The 18,186-nt window shown below is 39.9% G+C and overlaps 3 protein-coding genes across 4 annotated transcripts in view; 1 reads left to right on the top strand and 2 right to left on the bottom strand.

Annotated features, from left to right (window-relative positions):
• The first annotated feature begins 1,251 nt into the window (after positions 1–1,251).
• LOC123960637 (sia-alpha-2,3-Gal-beta-1,4-GlcNAc-R:alpha 2,8-sialyltransferase-like) lies at positions 1,252–5,373 on the top strand. Its single transcript, XM_046035507.1, has 4 exons — positions 1,252–1,485; positions 2,358–2,480; positions 3,030–3,587; positions 4,310–5,373. Exons 1-4 carry the CDS (start codon positions 1,328–1,330, stop codon positions 4,590–4,592), a joined length of 1,122 nt encoding a protein of 373 aa, XP_045891463.1. The 5' UTR covers positions 1,252–1,327; the 3' UTR covers positions 4,593–5,373.
• Positions 5,374–7,850: 2,477 nt separating this feature from the next.
• On the bottom strand, positions 7,851–12,517 carry LOC123960786 (ras-related protein Rab-27B-like). Of its 2 annotated transcripts, none has more exons than XM_046035735.1 (6): positions 12,371–12,517; positions 11,323–11,495; positions 11,085–11,170; positions 10,385–10,488; positions 10,056–10,179; positions 7,851–8,753 (listed from the first exon to the last, which is right to left on the bottom strand). In XM_046035735.1, the coding sequence occupies exons 2-6, from the start codon at positions 11,473–11,475 to the stop codon at positions 8,567–8,569; spliced, it is 654 nt and encodes a 217-aa protein (XP_045891691.1). In that variant the 5' UTR covers positions 11,476–11,495; positions 12,371–12,517; the 3' UTR covers positions 7,851–8,566. The 2 variants fall into 2 exon arrangements, with proteins under 2 accessions (XP_045891691.1, XP_045891692.1); XM_046035736.1 differs by having other exon boundaries at positions 12,366–12,482.
• Positions 12,518–12,773: 256 nt separating this feature from the next.
• poli (polymerase (DNA directed) iota) overlaps positions 12,774–18,186 on the bottom strand; it is a 10,335-nt gene continuing 4,922 nt past the window's right edge. The window contains exons 9-10 of the mRNA XM_046034925.1: positions 15,572–15,792; positions 12,774–14,588 (exon numbers count right to left, since the gene is read on the bottom strand). Of these exons, the coding sequence (XP_045890881.1) occupies positions 13,893–14,588; positions 15,572–15,792 (917 nt within the window). The 3' untranslated portion in view covers positions 12,774–13,892. The remainder of the gene's footprint in view (positions 14,589–15,571; positions 15,793–18,186) is intronic.

Here is an 18,186-nt window from a genome sequence, read left to right as displayed (position 1 = left end):
TATCATACTTTATTATATACTATACTTTATTATATTTTATATTATATTGCTGTATTATACTATGTTATACTATTTTATTACATGATGCACTACATCATATTTCTATATAAATACAGACCTGCACTAAGTATTATTACTTAATCACATTATATAGTATTCTGCTGTGTGCTGTTACAGTGTATGGTATCACATTACTCTGACATGTACTTTGCTGCCATTAAACACACCACTATGTCACTTTGAGACAGTACTGCACTATTAATTAAGCGCACACTGGTCATGGGTATTTGAGTTGGATTGTGTAGTTTCTATTACTATTTATATTCTTATTTTATTCTTATTTTTTATTTTATTTTATACACTTCTAACTATTTACTTAGGTATGTTTCTGTCATGCTGCTGCAACATTTCCCACATTAATAAAGGCTCATCTAGTCAACCAGTGTATCTAATAATAAACACACTTCATAATTTATTTGTTGATTTAATTTTGTGTTAATTATCGGAATCTGCAATTGAACTATAGTGACTAAAGCCATCAAACAAAGGTAGTGAAGTTAAAAGTTCTCTCTCTGAAATTTAGTGGAGTAGGTATAAAGTAGCATCACTTAGGCCAACTCTGATGCTCAGATTAAACATCAGAAGACACCAGGCGGGGTGTCTTGTAGGCTATTATCGCACAAGCTTTATTTTATGCTGCAGAGAAGCCTGGCCCTGTGTGTGTGTGTGTGTGTGTGTGTGTGTGCGCGCGCGAGTGCGTGTGTGTGTGTGTGTGTGTGTGCGAGTGCGTGTGTGTGTGTGTGTGTGTGCGCGCGCGAGTGCGTGTGTGTGTGTGTGTGCGCGCGAGTGCGTGTGTGTGTGTGTGTGTGTGCGAGTGCGTGTGTGTGTGTGTGTGTGTGTGCGCGCGAGTGCGTGTGTGTGTGTGTGTGTGTTTGTGTGTGTGTGGGAAAGAAAGGGTGTGGGGTTGGTGATGATGCTGCTGCTGGTGGTGGTGAAGGATGGGGCTTGTCTTTTAGCTGGCTGCATGTGTTGACACGCATTTCTGCTCCATCTCCTTGATTAAACCGGCAGCCCGGAGGGGAGTCGCAGCAGCAGCAGCAGTCAGGGGGGCTGGGCAGGCAGGCAGGCAGAGGAATGAGAGCGGACCGAGCCGCGGCATCTTCACCATGCAGCCGACCATCACCAGCCGTCCATTTTATACGATTACATGAGCCGATGAGCGCCAATTTGTCTGTGCCTTGCAGACAGGCAGTGTGCGGTCCCGGCGATGACAATATAGGCCAACGCCTCGCTGCAGCTACATACAGGGAATGAAAACGCTCCCAAGATGGTCCGCATCGCCAAGGCCCTGGGTTTGGTTATTCTGTGCGTCGCTGTGCTCATACTGTCGCTCATCAGCTATGTGTCCCTGAGGAAAGACAGCCTCTTCAGCTCCTCTAAATATTACATGGGAGGTCCGAGGATTATGTTTCATGCAGGATTTCGGTGAGTGATAATTTTTTTTCCCCCACCCAGAAGATATTGTAGGTAGCGGAATATGATGCCGACCTGGCTTGTTGTAAATATAAACAGAGACAGGCCTAGTGGGCACGACTCAACCTGGATGTGATGCACGAGCTGAACGCATCACTTTCCCTTCAATTTGGGCCATATTCTTCCTGCCACTCGAACCGTGAGCTGTCCGAGGTGCTGATGCTGATACAGTAAAGTAAAGTACACATTCTGTAAATGTAATATCAGAATCAGAAGCATCATCTTTATTGGCTAAGTATTTGTACATGAACAAGGAATTGTAGCCTACTGAAATGTACTTACACACAGTTCCAATTTATAAGAAGACAGAAATAAGGACAACAATTATGTGGTTATATAGGCTACAGTAAACATGTAGAGCCTAAATACAGTAGGTCTATATACAGTCTGCTTAAATAATGATGATATGTACTTTATAAAATACATCATTTATCATATATAGGTACAGTTGATATTTAAAGGGTTATTGCACGTTGTTGTTTTCTGACACTACATGACTGATTTAACTGTTCATCAACATCACATACAGTTTTTGTGGCTTCTAAGACAGTTGATAAAAAGAACATTTACTCAAGTAGTTAAGTAGAATTTCGAGGCACTTAATTTGAGTATTTACATCCCCTGTTTCTTTATACTTCTACGCCACCACATTTCAGGGGGAATATTTACCGTGCTAAACTCATCTCAAAGTAAATAGTCACTTTTACTTTCTATATTGTACTTTTTACTCCACTACATTAATTTTATATATTTATATTTAATGAACCGGTGCAGATATTTCAAAACAATTCAAATCTGTTATTTTTTATGATTGTTGTACGCAGGTCTCAGTTTGCCATGAATTTCCTGGACCCCTCCTTCATCCCATTAACTAATGCCCTGAATGAGGAGCTCCAAGGAAAACCGTCCAAATGGAAGTTCAACAAGACTGCTTTTTATCAGCAGAGGTAAGAGATTTGAATTCTCAACTATTTTCTGTATTTCGTAAAGGTTTTGCACCTCTGGTTATTGGCAGGGTTTGCTCAGCCTAAGGTGAAGTCTGGGCAACAATGTGGCCATTCAGTTAAAGGGAAGATTTTTAAGACATCGGATGAAAACACAGTTCCTTCTTCGATACTGTGACACTGTTACTGTAAGACAGTTTCTAGTATGTTTAAGAGTCTTGGCATCGGCACACCAGTTCAACTGTGATGAAAGGAGAACCATTTGTACTGATCAAATTATCTACTAATGGCTGCAACTCTGTCAGTAAGTGATAGCTACTTACGCAACATGTCTTGTGGCTGCATCACATTTTTATTTATTGAGGATGTGGTCAGTTATGAAATTGGTGTCTTTGCATTTTTGTTACTGTGTGCTGGTTGGATGTTGTTCCAAAGACATTATGGTATTAGATAGCAAGTGTAGTTTACCTACAGAAATAAGACAACACGCTACCAAATATATAAATGTACATCTCCTATATCTGCGTGTGACAAGTGTTTCTCTATTTACAGGAAAGATATCTTCAACTATATCGACATTCCCACCAACTTCTCCCTCACAAAGAACAGTGTGCGTGTTGGCCAGTTGATGCACTTTGACTACTCCAGCCACAAGTATGTCTTCTCCATCAGCAACAACTTTAAATCCCTGCTCCCAGACACCTCTCCTATCCACAACAAGCATTACAGCATATGCTCTGTGGTGGGCAACAGCGGCATCCTGACTGGCAGCCACTGTGGCCCAGAAATCGACCAGGCTGACTTTGTCTTCCGCTGCAACTTTGCCCCCACGGAAGTCTACTCCAAAGACGTCGGCAGGAAGACCAACCTGACCACCTTTAACCCCAGCATCCTGGAGAGGTACTACAATAACCTCCTGACGATTCAAGACAGGAATAATTTCTTCCTCAACCTGAAGAAGCTGGAGGGAGCCATCCTGTGGATCCCGGCTTTCTTCCTCCATACCTCAGCAACAGTAACCAGGACCCTGGTAGACTTCTTTGTGGAGCACAAGGGCCAGCTGAAGGTGGAACTGGCCTGGCCAGGAAACATCATGCACGATGTCAACAAGTAAGAGTGTTGATCTGATTGTTGAATTGAGAGCTTTGTCAACTGAAGTCAAACTGACTAAAACAAAATGATAAGAGCTGCAACCTTGGGTGACTTTGCAACCTGGAGGGACTTTACATCCAACAATTACAAACGTACACATGGTGGATTTACTTTAAGTTTAATTACTTCAATTTGACTACTTTTTGGCCAACTAGTTTAATATGCAAACTCAGAAACAGCATTTAGACCTTTATCTAGCAGTTAAATCTGCATTAACTGACTTTTTTGGCCACTTACAGCGTTGCGAATTATAGCCTTTATAAGTTGATATAGAGACAGCATTTTTTTTGTGTCTCCAGAAACAATGCTGATGAGAGCCAAACAGTAAAATTACGGGCTGGAAAACTTACTGACACTAATAATATCTGTGGGTTTGTCACTACAAGCAACCCCTTTTTACATACAAAAAGTAATTTGATCGATTGTTAATATACAAATATGGATTATAGCAACTTTAACTGAACACATACAATATGAAGCTTTGCGATCCTCCTATGGCCTTGAGTATAATTTTGTTACATTAACTGACAGGGGAAAAAAACAGATCAGATAGAGAACATACAATACAATAAATGAGATTGTGTCAGACTAGAGTGATGAAGGATTAAACTTTGCTCTGAGAAAAGGTATTTGGATTTAATGTCTGATTTTGCATGACTGACTTGTCTTTTCCCTCACAGATACTGGAAGACTAAAAACCTTTCCCCTAAGCGTCTCAGCACTGGAATCCTCATGTACACGCTGGCCTCCGCCATGTGCGACGAGATCCATCTCTATGGCTTCTGGCCCTTCGGCTGGGACCCCAATACGGGCAAGGATCTGCCTTACCACTACTACGACAAGAAAGGGACCAAATTCACCACCAAGTGGCAGGAGACCCACCAGCTACCCAGCGAGTTCAAGCTGCTCTACAAGCTGCACAGGGAAGGCGTGATTAAACTCAGCCTGACGCACTGCTCTTAGACGTCCAATGAGTGCTGGTTGGTTTAAGCGGTGACTCCAGAGACCGTGTCCCAGATACATCAGCTCAGCTCAAACTTCTGTTGTGACCCAGAATGCATGATAAGTGTTAAGGCAATTTATGACAACCTCCCTCTACAAACACACACTCACATCACGCTGTAGTTTCACATTTTGAAGATGTCAGGCTCACTCCGGATGTAGATCTCAGACTTGTCACAGCATTGTTGCTCATTCGGTATTTTGTTGTCTTCAGTACTACAGTTAGGACTTTTAAGCTGCTCATTTGCTTTCATTACTCTCCTCTGCATGGCTGCTGGCCGTGGTTAAACAGCTTGAACAGAACAAACGTCTATTTTAACTGGAGTCCGCTGGGGATTCAGCTGTGGAAACACAAACAGTTAAACCTTCCAGTTCTGTTTAACACAGTATCGATTGATTAATCGCCTTTTACAACAGTATACTGATTCTGTACACTGAAATCACTGCCTAATCTCAGGGAAGGAGTTAGATCAGTGTTTTTTTGTAATCAGATTCAATGCCTCAAGAGAGGTGTGGTTCCTGTTTTCAGGCCTTTTTTCCCCCACGAGGTGTCAGACAATCTGCACTGCTCTGGAAGATAAGATGGTATTTGTTTACAAGACTGTACTATATATATATTCTAGATACATGCACACACACACACACACACATAAATATATATATAAAAACTTGTGTGTATGTTATTCTCTGTAGACAATGTGACAAATTGTGTTGAGGTTCTTCAAACATCAACATTCCAACAATAAGCCATAAATTCGTGTACAGACGATAGTGTGTTGTCATTATAATACTGAATTTTAGAAAGTGGTATCGGCCATTAGGTTCTGAGACTGTAAGACGTTTGAAATATGTTCCAGTAGACTATAGCCACGCTAGCGGCTACATTCAAGTCATGGAGCCTTGATTTTACAAAAAATAAATACCCCGTGGTCTTTGATAAAGCAGAACAATTACCTCTGTTCTGACGGTATTTCAAATTTATTATTTAGTCTGCACGACAAAAAAAAACAACTATTTTAACCTTCTAAAGTTGCTACTATTACTATTCAGGGAGCAGTTAATGACATATCTCCTTGCTTTTTTACAACAGAGCTAAGCAAACCGGCTGCTGGCTCCAGCTTCATACTGAACGTACAGACCAACTCTCACAAGAAGCGTATTTCACGAACTGTCGAAACACAGTCAATACTGTGTCTTAGCTAGTAAATACTTTATTAATGTAACCTATAACATAACTTTCAACGGTTTTAGGGGGGCAAACAACTGCCAATTCAGTAAATGAAGGTATGACTTTTGTGTTTTGTATACATCCACAGAGAAATTATGTGTTTGAGACAAGCTAGTAGCATTCATGCAGTTTGATTAGCAAATATTCGATTATGCTAACCTAACTGATGTTATTCTGTCATAAAATGTCTAATGTTACTGGCATAACATTTTGTAATCTGAGGTGTATTATAAGTGCAATTTCAAATCTCCCAAGTTTACATTTTTACAGAGTTGAGATGTGTCAACTGAATTGCACATTATCTCTTCTACCCTTGTATCTAAGCCAGCCATATGTGTGCAAGCTAACCTTTCTCAGTTAGCTGGATAACCTGACAGTTAAGTGGGTGAAAATATTTAGTAACAACTGATATTTACCTAAGAACTACTTTGTATGGTGAAACTTTTCATTTAGTCCTGTGTAAAGCTCCACTTAGTAAACGCAAACTAGAAAACAGCTGTTACTGGCTCATTAATGAAAAATGGAGAGACAATTTTGCAATTCTTAACAATAAAGGGGCAAAAAATGTAAAGTTTGATCCGACCTAGCAGACTTGTGACCTAAATAATGGCGCTAGCGTGGCTAAAAACATCAGGAAATACAGCATTTTGGACACAATTTCTTCATTTATTCAAGATATATCAACAACTGATCTTGAGGTTTACCACTATTTCAATTAAATACTAATGAAGAGAATACACTATTTATTACAGAGCTTTTGTTGACTGGGGGACAGATATTTATTCATCATGTAGCCATATCAATTCCAATATTTGTGACATGAAATAGAGAACTTAATGAATGTTATACAACTTACTGCATCTTGTATGAAGAGCACGATCCATTTAAATGCCATCGCATGTGAGGCACTAACAAATCTTTTCGGCTAGTTTTATACAACCTTTTTGATGATTGTTTGAGGGTAAAATTTAGTTATTTGCTATTGTTTGTATTTCTGATGGTCTATTCCTTAAGAATGCCACCAGTGTCTTTGTATGAGAGATCTTTGAAGGCTAGAAAAGAACCCTACTACTTATTCCACATGGGACCAAACATCTACAAATCAACTTAAAAATGAACAAGCTTTATTTTTTGTAATTGTAGATAACCTTGGGTTCTCAAAATACTGTATCATGCCAGACTGAAGCAGATTTGCGGATATGGGGTTAAGGACAACTGGGCCCAAACACTGAAAGCTGGCCACATGACCATCTCATGACTCCGCAACATGTGCTCCTTCTTGCAAATTCTGGCTTAGGCGGAGGTTTAATACACAGAGCAATGCAGTCATTCACACTCTCCAGATGTAGTGTGTGTGCTTTTGTGCTCATTCATATTAAGCGTGGCAGGCATTTGTGTGCCATCCTGTCTCACACAAAGCGTTTTTTGTCTGTCTCATTGGGCAACGTTTCTGTCTCCATATCACAGTGCAGTCACCACACAACCATAAAAACACATATCTGATGAAAAAAGTATGAATAGCTGAATAACTGGCAATTTAATTGATGTCATAGGTTTGTATATTTAAGAATAATTTATGTAGTCCCTTCATTAGGAATGTTTTGTACACCAAAGACCACGTGTTCAAAGGAGAAATGTTATTTTATTTATTTGGAATTTATTTTGGAGTATTATTATAGAAAATGTAGAATATCTCCTTTTTTGATGTTGAATTTGATGTTAAATATCACTTTTTGTGGCACAAAATCATCTAAAATCTCTTGCTTTTTTGGCTTCAGCCAAAGTAATGTGGTGGAATTTATTTGTGACATTTTCCTTCTCCAAAAAGTTTTGTTGATTTTTTGATTTTGTTGATTTTTAAAATCAATGTGTAGAATGTGTTTAAACGATAATGATGCTAACAAGTCTGTGAGGATTGTAATTCCAGTCAGAATAACAATATAGCTCTTTGTGCATTACATTTAAATGACAAGACATTGACATACATAACCTAAACATAACATTAATGTCTTTATTCCATATACAGCACTATACAGGATTTGTTCCGACAACCCTTTAACATTCTTGTACTTGTGTTTGATCTGCATGGCAACTTTGTTCCATAATGCATAAAAAAGCTTGGCTGCTTATGTACATGTCGTAAAAAAGTCATAAATCATGTAAGGGACTTTGCTATCTTGGTTGTTCTAACAAAAATGATCGTCCATATAAGAAATGTCTTAAATGTTTTTTGATTATACGTCATGATAAATATACGTTATGTGCCTGCATATTCCTTCCATCAATGCCTAAATGTGTCAAATAAAAACAGTATTTTTCTCTGATATGACCCATTTGAAGATGATTATTTACATTTTGTTTTTGCTGTATCTCAACCATTTGGTCTATATTGAATGTTTAAAGGCACTGACCCTCTCCCCCCTTTTACTCACTTAACAACACACAGGCTGTGAATAAATAGCATGACAGAGAGCAAATACTAAGAGAGAAATTCACACTCTAATAATATTGCTTTAAGTGAAATGGGCCAATTTTCCTAAGTACTAGTCCTCTCAAGTATGGATTATATTTTTGTTGATTTTACAATCTCAAATGATCTTCTGCTTCACCTAGCAGACACCCCAGTCAAGCTCGAGAAAACTGTATCATTTTAAAAATGCAGTGTAAACTGGGGCAAACGTGAAAAGAGTGGCTGCTGGTGGCAACATCAGCAGGCACACCTCCTCCTGACAGGGGCCTCCTCCACTTCATGACTGGCGACGGGGCTGCCGTTGGGTTCAGAGCTGTGGCCGTAAGTGCTCTGCTCCATTCTCTTCATCACCAAGTCGAGCAGGGCAGTGACTGCCTGGTTCACATCAACCCCCGTCACTGCACTTGTCTCAAAGTAGGGGATGCTGAAGGGAACAGGGAGAGTAGTTTTCTATGAAACGGTTAGGAAAGTGGGGCATGGATAAGCTGATATTTAGTGACCATATTGTGTGTATGTGTGTGTGATTGCTGAATCAATTTTTCTTTGACTCCTAAAAGAGAAAAATCTACTTGTAACTCTTGTCACAGTTTGCATATGGTTATTAGTCCTGAGTAGTTCAAACAAAAAGTGATTTTAATTTATTTTATTTTTGCAAAAAGGCAAAAACATAGCAAAAGATGTATTTTAAAGTATTTTAATGTATTTTATTTTAATCTCATGTATCTTGCGACCCCCTGAGGGGGGCTTGACCCACAGGTTGGAACCCACTGTGCTGAATCAAATCAGATCAGTGGAGCAGGGTTGAACACAGCTCACTAGCACCGTCCCGTGGTGTACGCATATTTAGTCATTTGTCATCTACAGTGGGGGTGGACAAAATATTCTAAACACTTGAATAAATAACACTTAAGTAATATTACTTAAGTTACAAACACACCTGAAAATGTCTTAATAACATTACTTAACATGTCTTAGGGAGAAAGTCCCCAAAATCATGAGAAACTGTTGACAAACACAAACAGAATTGACATTAAAAAAGTTGAAACTAAAACAGACCACACCAGACGTGCAGCGGGAGACGAGGTCAAGGCACACAAATGTTAACAATGGGAGAGCCCATCACCAAAATTACAAAAATGTAAAAGTACAAACTGGAAACTGCGATAAACCAACCAACAAATGTTTTCATTATCCATTAACCTGTTAATTTGTTTCCTGATAAATCCTTTAATTCCCTTTGAACTAAGTTCACTAAATAGTAAAAAACAATGATATTTAATGTAATATTATAGAGTAAAATATTTTCATTACAGTAGCCTGTGAATTTTCGGCATTTTAGTTTAAATAATTACTCATTTTCTTAAACGCAGTTATCTTGCTTACTGCTGGAAAATAAAATAAGCAACAATATAATACATTTCAATTCAATCTAACAGGTCATCTGTTAGATTAAATTGAAATGTATTATATTGTTGTTGTTTTTGCACCAGTGTGGAGTGCAGTCTGGTGCATGTGAGGTGGCTCAACTGAGGGTAATTAAAAATCTACCTACGCTTTGAATTTGACTTGAGTGTTTTCTAACGTAAAGAGAATATATAGAGTCTGGTGAAATGTTTTCTTGTGCTATAAGAGATGTATGCCTGGGTTAGTGGGAGAAGGCAGTGACATACGTTCATCTGCACTGCACTTCACTATACTAAACAATAGCCCAGATGTAATGCCTCACCCATATCTGTCTGCCAGATCTCTAGCCTGTCTGGAGTGAACATCCCTCACATCTCGGAGGTCAGCCTTGGTGCCCACCAACACAATGTCTGGACTATCACAGTACGCGTTGGCCTGTAGCTGACCTGAACCAACACAGAGGAAGTCACTTAAAAACCCATGTGAGGCAAGTAGACATGCATGAGCAAACTTGAAACACTGTTCAGGAATTTCCTTACTCAAGAGTGAAAAGGCAGCTTTGCATCTCACTCTTAGTGGCAACAGGAGAGAAAACATTGATCGAGAAGAGTATTGATCTGTAGCAGAGCAGGCTGCTGAGATGACACATACTCATCCAGTTCCTGACGTTGAGGAAACTTTGCTGATTGGTCAAGTCGAACATCAGCAGGAAGCCCATGGCGTCTCTGAAGAAAGCTGTGGTGAGGCTGCGGAACCTGAAAACAAATGGACAACTTTTGTCATAGAGTGTAAAACTCCCATGTGTAGATTTTTATTCGTGCTAACAGTTGGTCGGTCCTCCATTTGGTCCTGACAGAAATATTTTGTCACCTGTTGGATGGATTGCCTTGACAGACAGACATTCATGCTCCCCAGAAGATGAATCCTACTGACTTTGGCGACCCCTTGTCTTCTCTAGCGGCAACAGCAGGTTGACACTTTTACCTTTTACAGAAATATCTCTTCAACTATTGCCACAGCATTTCGTACAGACGATCAAGCTCCCAGGAAGATAAGCCCTTTTCTCTGTTTAATGCTAATTAGCAAATGTCTGGCTGCAGCAGACTCCTGCAGCATTTTTCTAATTATTCTGATGGTATTAGTTTTTGTTTATAGAATTATGTGCCAATCATGGTCAATACGCTGCTTACTTTCCTCCCATTGATTCTCAGGTGTCCCTAGGTTTTAATTTGTTTGAAGGAGTGACACGAACTCTGCTGTTACTGCAAAAGCTAGAAATGTTCAACTCCTACCCTTTGGGGCTTCATATTAACATGTCTAATATATATTGTGAACAAGAGGTTAGATCTACCTCTCTTGTCCCGCTGTGTCCCAAAGCTGAAGGTGGACTTTGAAGTTCCTCTCAGTCATCCCATCGGCACCTGTCCCTGTGTACATCTGAACCAAACCACAAAGCTTATGACGATTCCATCCAACCCCTGAGCTGAGTTACATACATTTTAAGTAAAGAATCACACAGCGAAGACAGCATTTGAGGCCTTGTATGTGTCCAGCAAAACATACAGTATTAGGTACTGAGCAACACTCACCACTCTCTTTTCCCTGAAGTCAATGCCCACTGTGGTTGTGAACTTGCGGTTGAACTTGTTGTCGGTGTACCTGTAGAGGAAGGTGGTCTTTCCCACCCCGGAGTCCCCCAGTGCCAGCAGCTTGATCAGATAGTCATAGTCCGCGTCAACCATTGTGCAGCTGAGCACTCAACCTGCCACAGAGTTGAACTCACAGTACAATGCTATGCTGGTTTGATGGGTCATGTAGCAAACAATAAGAGTTTGGAGAAATGTAACAGGCGGGTTAGGCTACATAAATACATCTAGAGGGAGTAAACCAGAAAAGAAAGGTGAAATAGTTCCAGCTGCAGTCCTCAGTCTGAATGTACAGGACCATCACACAGGCTTAGCAGGACGTCATACCTCCCCACTCATTAGGCACTGATCAGAGAGGGACTAGCACATGACTGGGGCTGGATTACACATGAGCAGTCAAATGCCTTGCCAGAGTTTTCTCAGACTTTGCAGAGTGAAAAACACAGCCTGTTTGGCAGACAGAACTCCTTTCATTGACTTGAAGGGCTCTGGGCAGACAGCTCAACACTGCATGATGCCACTGCAATGCTTCGATTACCACAGTCAGGCATAATAAAGGCTGCATGGAAAATCAGAATTGTTATGTAAGAGATGGTTGGGAGACCCCATTGGGCACAGACAATCCCAAAGAACACCATTTATTTTCATTAGTGTCTTCTAAAAATCCTACTTGCTGGCAAGATTTTAAGGTGCAAGTGTGCATTCAGGAAACATTCATGCAACTCAGATTCCAGCACCACAGCAGTGACAGGACACGGGATACTACCATGAAATCTGGAGTCATTCCCCATGTGCATAATTAATTAATTATTGGTTTTGGATTCTTTGCAATCAGCAGAGTGAGGAGAGGCTGAGTAATGAACCCTCTAACCTACGGCTGTCACTGTGTTTATGAGAACACCATCAAACAGTATTTTGGTGACTTCCTAAAATACCCAACACAAACGGCTTCACAGCTCCTTTAAAGTGACAAAAAAGTAAAGTACCTTACCAGTCTCTCCGCAGGAAGTGGCTACGTCCATTCAGAGGTCGCTCCACTCGTCCTGATTAAGTAAAATAATTACCATCATGATGCAATGGCATATCCTGAACCTTTCCCCCGTCTTACATGTGATTCAGGGAGGAGTTTCATGCCAGCAAGAAATAAGCGGGGCTGTGCTTACAGACCTTGTGTTTTCTGGTATTTCTCATGAGAAAAAAAAAAAGGCTCCTTCTAAACTGGATTGTGTCCTGTTGACGAATAATGTGCGGCTCTGTGGAATTCAGTGGAAATCGTCTAACCAAGGACGGGGCCCCACTTTCAGAAGCTCAGCGAAGTAATCCTGCTTCTCTAAATAATGTGTAAACAATATGGAAACAGTGAACTTAAAAACTTAATTTAGGTCCCCACAAGATTTTGGAATTTAGTTGATCCATTTTATTTTGATCCATGTTTACAAAGTGTAACATAACAAGGTCACTTCAGATAAGGGGAGAATTCACACATGATGTTCAAAAATCAAAACAACAAAATCAAGCAGTTTGTAGATGTCAAATGAAATCTGTAATAAGCTTTTTATTTACAATATATTCGTATTTTCAAAAAGGCAACTGATCTGCATATTAACACTGGCATACGGGGTGGACAAAAAAACAAACACCCCACTAAAAACTTGAAATATATAATTTTAATTCAAAGTGAAAAAGTCAACCCTCCGTTTAGTTTTATTTTTCAAACTAAAAAAGTAGTTTGTTAAATCACATTGCTTAATAGTGTCAGTTAATGCTGGTGTGTTTGCCACATTCTCTCTTTTGTGTCAGTGCAGTTCTTATTTTTGGCATGATTTTTAAAACACCTTTACTGTTACTGAAAATTATTTTACTGTTTTTCAGTGATGCATCAGAAATCAAGCTGTGGCTATCTGACCAATTTGTACATCTGTAATTAATGTTGTGCTGCCTGTTAACACCTCTATCGAAGAACAACACACACTGTGAACTGGTATTCAACTTAATATTACTCATTTATATATGTGTATAAAGCATGCTTTCCATAGATATCTGATTGGCCAATAAAAACAGGATTTAATGAAAGATTTTACTTAATAAAATACAATCAATTACAAAGTATGTCATTGATATTTAAATAACAAACGACTTATAATTATCAAAAGAACTGACAAATTAATAATATCCAATATGCCCTTCAAATATCAATCATCATAACTAACAAATTACTCAGTAATTTAGTGAATGTATTTATGGATTAATTAAATAATTTGTAAATGATTTATTAAAACCTGTTTTATTTTACAAATCAGTCAATGAAATGCTTCATAAACATTTTTATCACTAAAAACAAAACAGCCTCACTAAAGTGTTACTTGCTAAAGGGGATACTGTAGAATAGTGTCAAGTGTTTCTTGTTTTTTGTTCAATATCTGTATATATCACGAGAACTCAACAATAGGAAATAGAATATTTTCTATCTTTAAGATAAATAACGTAACAAAATAACTTGGCAACGTCTTTCTCTAACTGGGTTTGAAATACTTGAACAAATTGTTTGCCTGACTCCCTTTTCCTGCAGCTTTTCTGTCTTTGGTCATCAAGCTTCTCCCTGGTTTCCTGCATGAGGGGGTCTTCAGGGCCGGCTTCTGTTGCTTCCATTCAGACATCAGCTCCCTTTGAACATCTGGGGGAAGCTCAGAAAACACCTTAGGGTCCACATTTCCTGGAAACTCACAGTCAGAAGACCAGGGGAATGATAGTCTCCCCTCTTCCATGATGTTTTCTCCTGGAAATACAGTTGTGCCTGCAGGACTCTGGTGATTCGCTGTGGTCAGATCCGAGTCTGTAGATGACTGTGGATACTTGTTTTTTGTTAAGTGGGAGACATCAACGACTGAAACTGAGCTCACTGAGGTGCTGGGGAGAGAGTTTGTGTAGGCAGGAGATAACAGTTCCTCCTGGATGTCTTCAGGGAGAAGCCCGAACACTTCTGGGTCAACATTTGGGGGCAACTGATGTGTCACCATGTTATCTGTTTCATCAGGGTCTGACCTCGCTCGGCTGCAGGATACTTTCTGTAGTGGAGGGTCTTTTACAGCAACAACAGGGCTCTGTTTTCTTTCAACCCCATGTAATGCTGCCTCAGAGCTCTGTGAGGCATGTTGAGTAATGAACTGATGATCCATGCAGTGACTATCCCCACTCTGAGAAAGACCATCCTATTGGAGAATAAAACAGGAGGAGCACAAATGATTTCAGGAAATTCGGAGTAATAAACTATTTCTAAGAAGGGATCATTCTGTACGCATCATGTAACAGCACAGTGTGATGTAAGCAGGGTGTCTGCAGGGTTCACCATGTTAAATATAAGACCTTTTTAATACCACATAAAATGCAATTTAATACCTGTTTCACAATAATACCATCTGAAGATGGAAAACCAGATATGGCACACACAGCAGTGTGTGCGTGTGTATAAAATATGGATGGATTAACTAATTAAAAATATTAAAAATAATTAATTTGCTCATTATGGGACGGTAGCTACAGTAACCTCAGTAGTGACAGGGTTTGCTACAGGTCTGATGGTGGTGACTGAAGGGACTTTATGACCGAACAGCCTTCTGTGTGAACTATTTAGTGTTGCACCAATCTAGAGCTGCAATAAATTGATTAGTTGATCGATAGAAAAATAACTACCCTAAGAACTGATTGAACCTTTTATTTTTCAAGCAAATATTTTGAATTACAGTAAAATGTTTATACATTGTCAAGCTTCAGCTTCACAATTGTGAGGATTTGCTGTTTCTTTATATAAAAGTACAATGAATATCTTTGGGTTTTGGACTGTTGGACGGCAAAACCAGACATTTAAAAGGGGTCACCTTGAGCTCCTTGAGTTTTTTGACATTTCATAGACCAAATAATTAATTCTTTGAAAGAAATAATCAACAGATGCACCAATGATGAGGTTATGTGCCTGTACCTTTTAGTTTAGAGTGCATAAAGTCTCGTTGCCCTGAAATGCATGCAAAAACCTTCTGTAAGTAACATATCTGACAAATAATTTAATTAATAAATAATAATAAATTTAATTTAAGATGTTTTATCGTTTAAGGCCTTTCTTTTTGATCTTGCAGATACCCTGACGAAGATAACGTTATTTATCCTAATAAGCCAGATTATAACTATACTGTACTACCTGGCTTTGCGATGAGAAGATTTGTGTTTTTCCGGGAGACGTTCTTTGTGTGAAGAAAGATGTTATGGAGCCCTTTGCGCCGACAGCAGTGCCCCTAGTCTGCAGGTTACTGAAGCAAACGTTGATGAGGGTAAGGTGGAAAGTGGTGCTGCTGTCCACCATCTTGTGGAAGAGCTTCATGGCAAACGGGACCAGCTGGACCACAGCATCATCACTGCTGCCTACAGAAACATTAAACAAAGCTTTAATGGCAGGTTTGGACAGCGGGATATGGAGATGATAAGAACTGAGCTGAGATTCATCCACTGCCTTCTCAAAGGCTGTAAAAAAACAACCACAGAGGGATGTTTTGAATCAAATATATCCATCCATCCATCCATCCATTGTCAACCGCTTATCCTGCGTACAGGGTCGCGGGGAATCAAATATAAAGACATTTTAATTTCTAAGTTCTTGTTTGACAAAATTTAACGACTACAACATTACCTGGATGACTGAGGACCTTTACAGACATTACAGGGGCCTCTCATTTGTGTTTATGACACGCTGAACGTATCGACTTTAAATTTTATATATATATGTGTGTGTGTATAATCCCAAATATCATTACATGGGTTTCCTCTGGAAACAGTGCTGCTTTCAAATTGGAGAAATTTTATCTAGGAGCTATATTTAAACAGAAAATTCTTTACATTTTAAAACATGCTTATAGATGCATTGAATGACTTTTTGGCCATGTGGGGTCAGTAGCGTCTAAATGAAGTCTTGTTTCTGCCCACCTCCAGTGTTTATACTGCTTTTTAGCTCTGTTTTCGGTCACCGACAAATCCCGAGGGGCACATCTGGCTCTTTAGCAGCTAAATGCTCCACTATGTTCACCAGCTAGTTGCTAACCTTGTCTGTCTTTGTCTGCAAAAAGTGTACAATGAGTCTATCTCACTAGCCTTTTCTCAGAAAACACCTGCCTGCTGCGATAGAAACAATGAAAAAACAGCAAATCTGGAGATCAGGAAACAGTGAGCTGAATAATGCTGAAACAATCTATAAAGCTGAGGGAAACTGCAAAGTTGGTGATGACTCTCTGTTGGTTTGTCACTGCCTCCTCTACATGTTACATTTGACCCATTTTCATATCAAAATATTGATGAGAGCACTGATGAGACGGCATTGCGTTGTCAACTGGCATTTGGATGGCCGGTGTCTTTGGCGTTTTTTGGTCGGGTCGGGGTCTTCTGCGGTGGTGTTTCCTTATGCTATTTCCTGTTGTCCCCACCCCCCATCTCCATTCTCTTGCAGGTGTTGCCCTGCTGTCTGTTTATGTGTTGTTTCTATTCCCCATCCCCATGTCTGTCCCCCGTCTGGCCCGTTGACAAATTAATTTGAATAAATAACAATACAGACAAAGGAGTATATTAATACTCTCTTGTTAAGGTAAAATCTGTCTGGCACAATATGATATCCAGCTCCTCATACTCATACCAGGCTGCCGGGCAGGACAGGTAAAAAAACAAAAAAAGTTCTCCCACATCATGGAGGGGTCTGAAATTGTCATCGAAGGTGCACGTCCACTGTGAGAGACATAATCTAAAAAAATAAATAAATCCAGAAATCACAATGTATGATTTTTAAACTATTTATTTGTATGATACAGCTGCAAATAAGTATTTGAACACCTGTCTATCAGCTAGAATTCTGACTCTCAAAGACCTGTTAGTCTGCCTTCAAAATGTCCACCTCCACTCCACTTATTATCCTAAATTAGATGCACCTGTTTGAGGTCGTTAGCTGCATAAAGACACCTGTCCACCCCATACAATCAGTAAGAATCCAACTACTAACATGGCCAAGACCAAAGAGCTGTCCAAAGACACTACAGACAAAATTGTACACCTCCACAAGGCTGGAAAGGGCTACGGGGAAATTGCCAAGCAGCTTGGTGAAAAAAGGTCCACTGTTGGAGCAATCATTAGAAAATGGACGAAGCTAAACATGACTGTCAATCTCCCTCGGACTGGGGCTCCATGCAAGATCTCACCTCGTGGGGTCTCAATGATCCTAAGAAAGGTGAGAAATCAGCCCAGAACTACACGGGAGGAGCTGGTCAATGACCTGAAAAGAGCTGGGACCACCGTTTCCAAGGTTACTGTTGGTAATACACAATACAAGACGTCATGGTTTGAAATCACGCATGGCACGGAAGGTTCCCCTGCTTAAACCAGCACATGTCAAGGCCCGTCTTCAGTTTGCCAATGACCATTTGGATGATCCAGAGGAGTCATGGGAGAAAGTCATGTGGTCAGATGAGACCAAAATAGAACTTTTTGGTCATAATTCCATTAACCGTGTTTGGAGGAAGAAGAATGATGAGTACCATCCCAAGAACACCATCCCTACTGTGAAGCATGGGGGTGGTAGCATCATGCTTTGGGGGTGTTTTTCTGCACACGGGACAGGGCGACTGCACTGTATTAAGGAGAGGATGACCGGGGCCATGTATTGCGAGATTTTGGGGAACAACCTCCTTCCCTCAGTTAGAGCATTGAAGATGGGTCGAGGCTGGGTCTTCCAACATGACAATGACCCGAAGCACACAGCCAGGATAACCAAGGAGTGGC

The sequence above is a fragment of the Micropterus dolomieu genome, linkage group LG21 (genome assembly GCF_021292245.1).
Source record: "Micropterus dolomieu isolate WLL.071019.BEF.003 ecotype Adirondacks linkage group LG21, ASM2129224v1, whole genome shotgun sequence".
Taxonomy (NCBI): domain Eukaryota; kingdom Metazoa; phylum Chordata; class Actinopteri; order Centrarchiformes; family Centrarchidae; genus Micropterus; species Micropterus dolomieu.
The sequence above is the reverse complement of the archived record's forward strand: the minus strand, read 5'-3'. Positions and strand labels throughout refer to the sequence as shown.

Bases quoted from the DNA above. Each gene is read 5' to 3' on its own strand.
- LOC123960637 (XM_046035507.1), top strand. From the start codon at position 1,328: ATGGTCCGCATCGCCAAGGCCCTGGGTTTGGTTATTCTGTGCGTCGCT. The intron at 1,486-2,357 runs GTGAGTGATAAT...TGTTGTACGCAG, and splicing joins ATGTTTCATGCAGGATTTCG to GTCTCAGTTTGCCATGAATT. The intron at 2,481-3,029 runs GTAAGAGATTTG...CTCTATTTACAG, and splicing joins ACTGCTTTTTATCAGCAGAG to GAAAGATATCTTCAACTATA.
- LOC123960786 (XM_046035735.1), bottom strand. From the start codon at position 11,475: ATGGTTGACGCGGACTATGACTATCTGATCAAGCTGCTGGCACTGGGG. The intron at 11,171-11,322 runs GTGAGTGTTGCT...GGTTTGGTTCAG, and splicing joins ACTTCAGGGAAAAGAGAGTG to ATGTACACAGGGACAGGTGC. The intron at 8,754-10,055 runs GTGAGGCATTAC...TGTTCCCTTCAG, and splicing joins GATCTGGCAGACAGATATGG to CATCCCCTACTTTGAGACAA.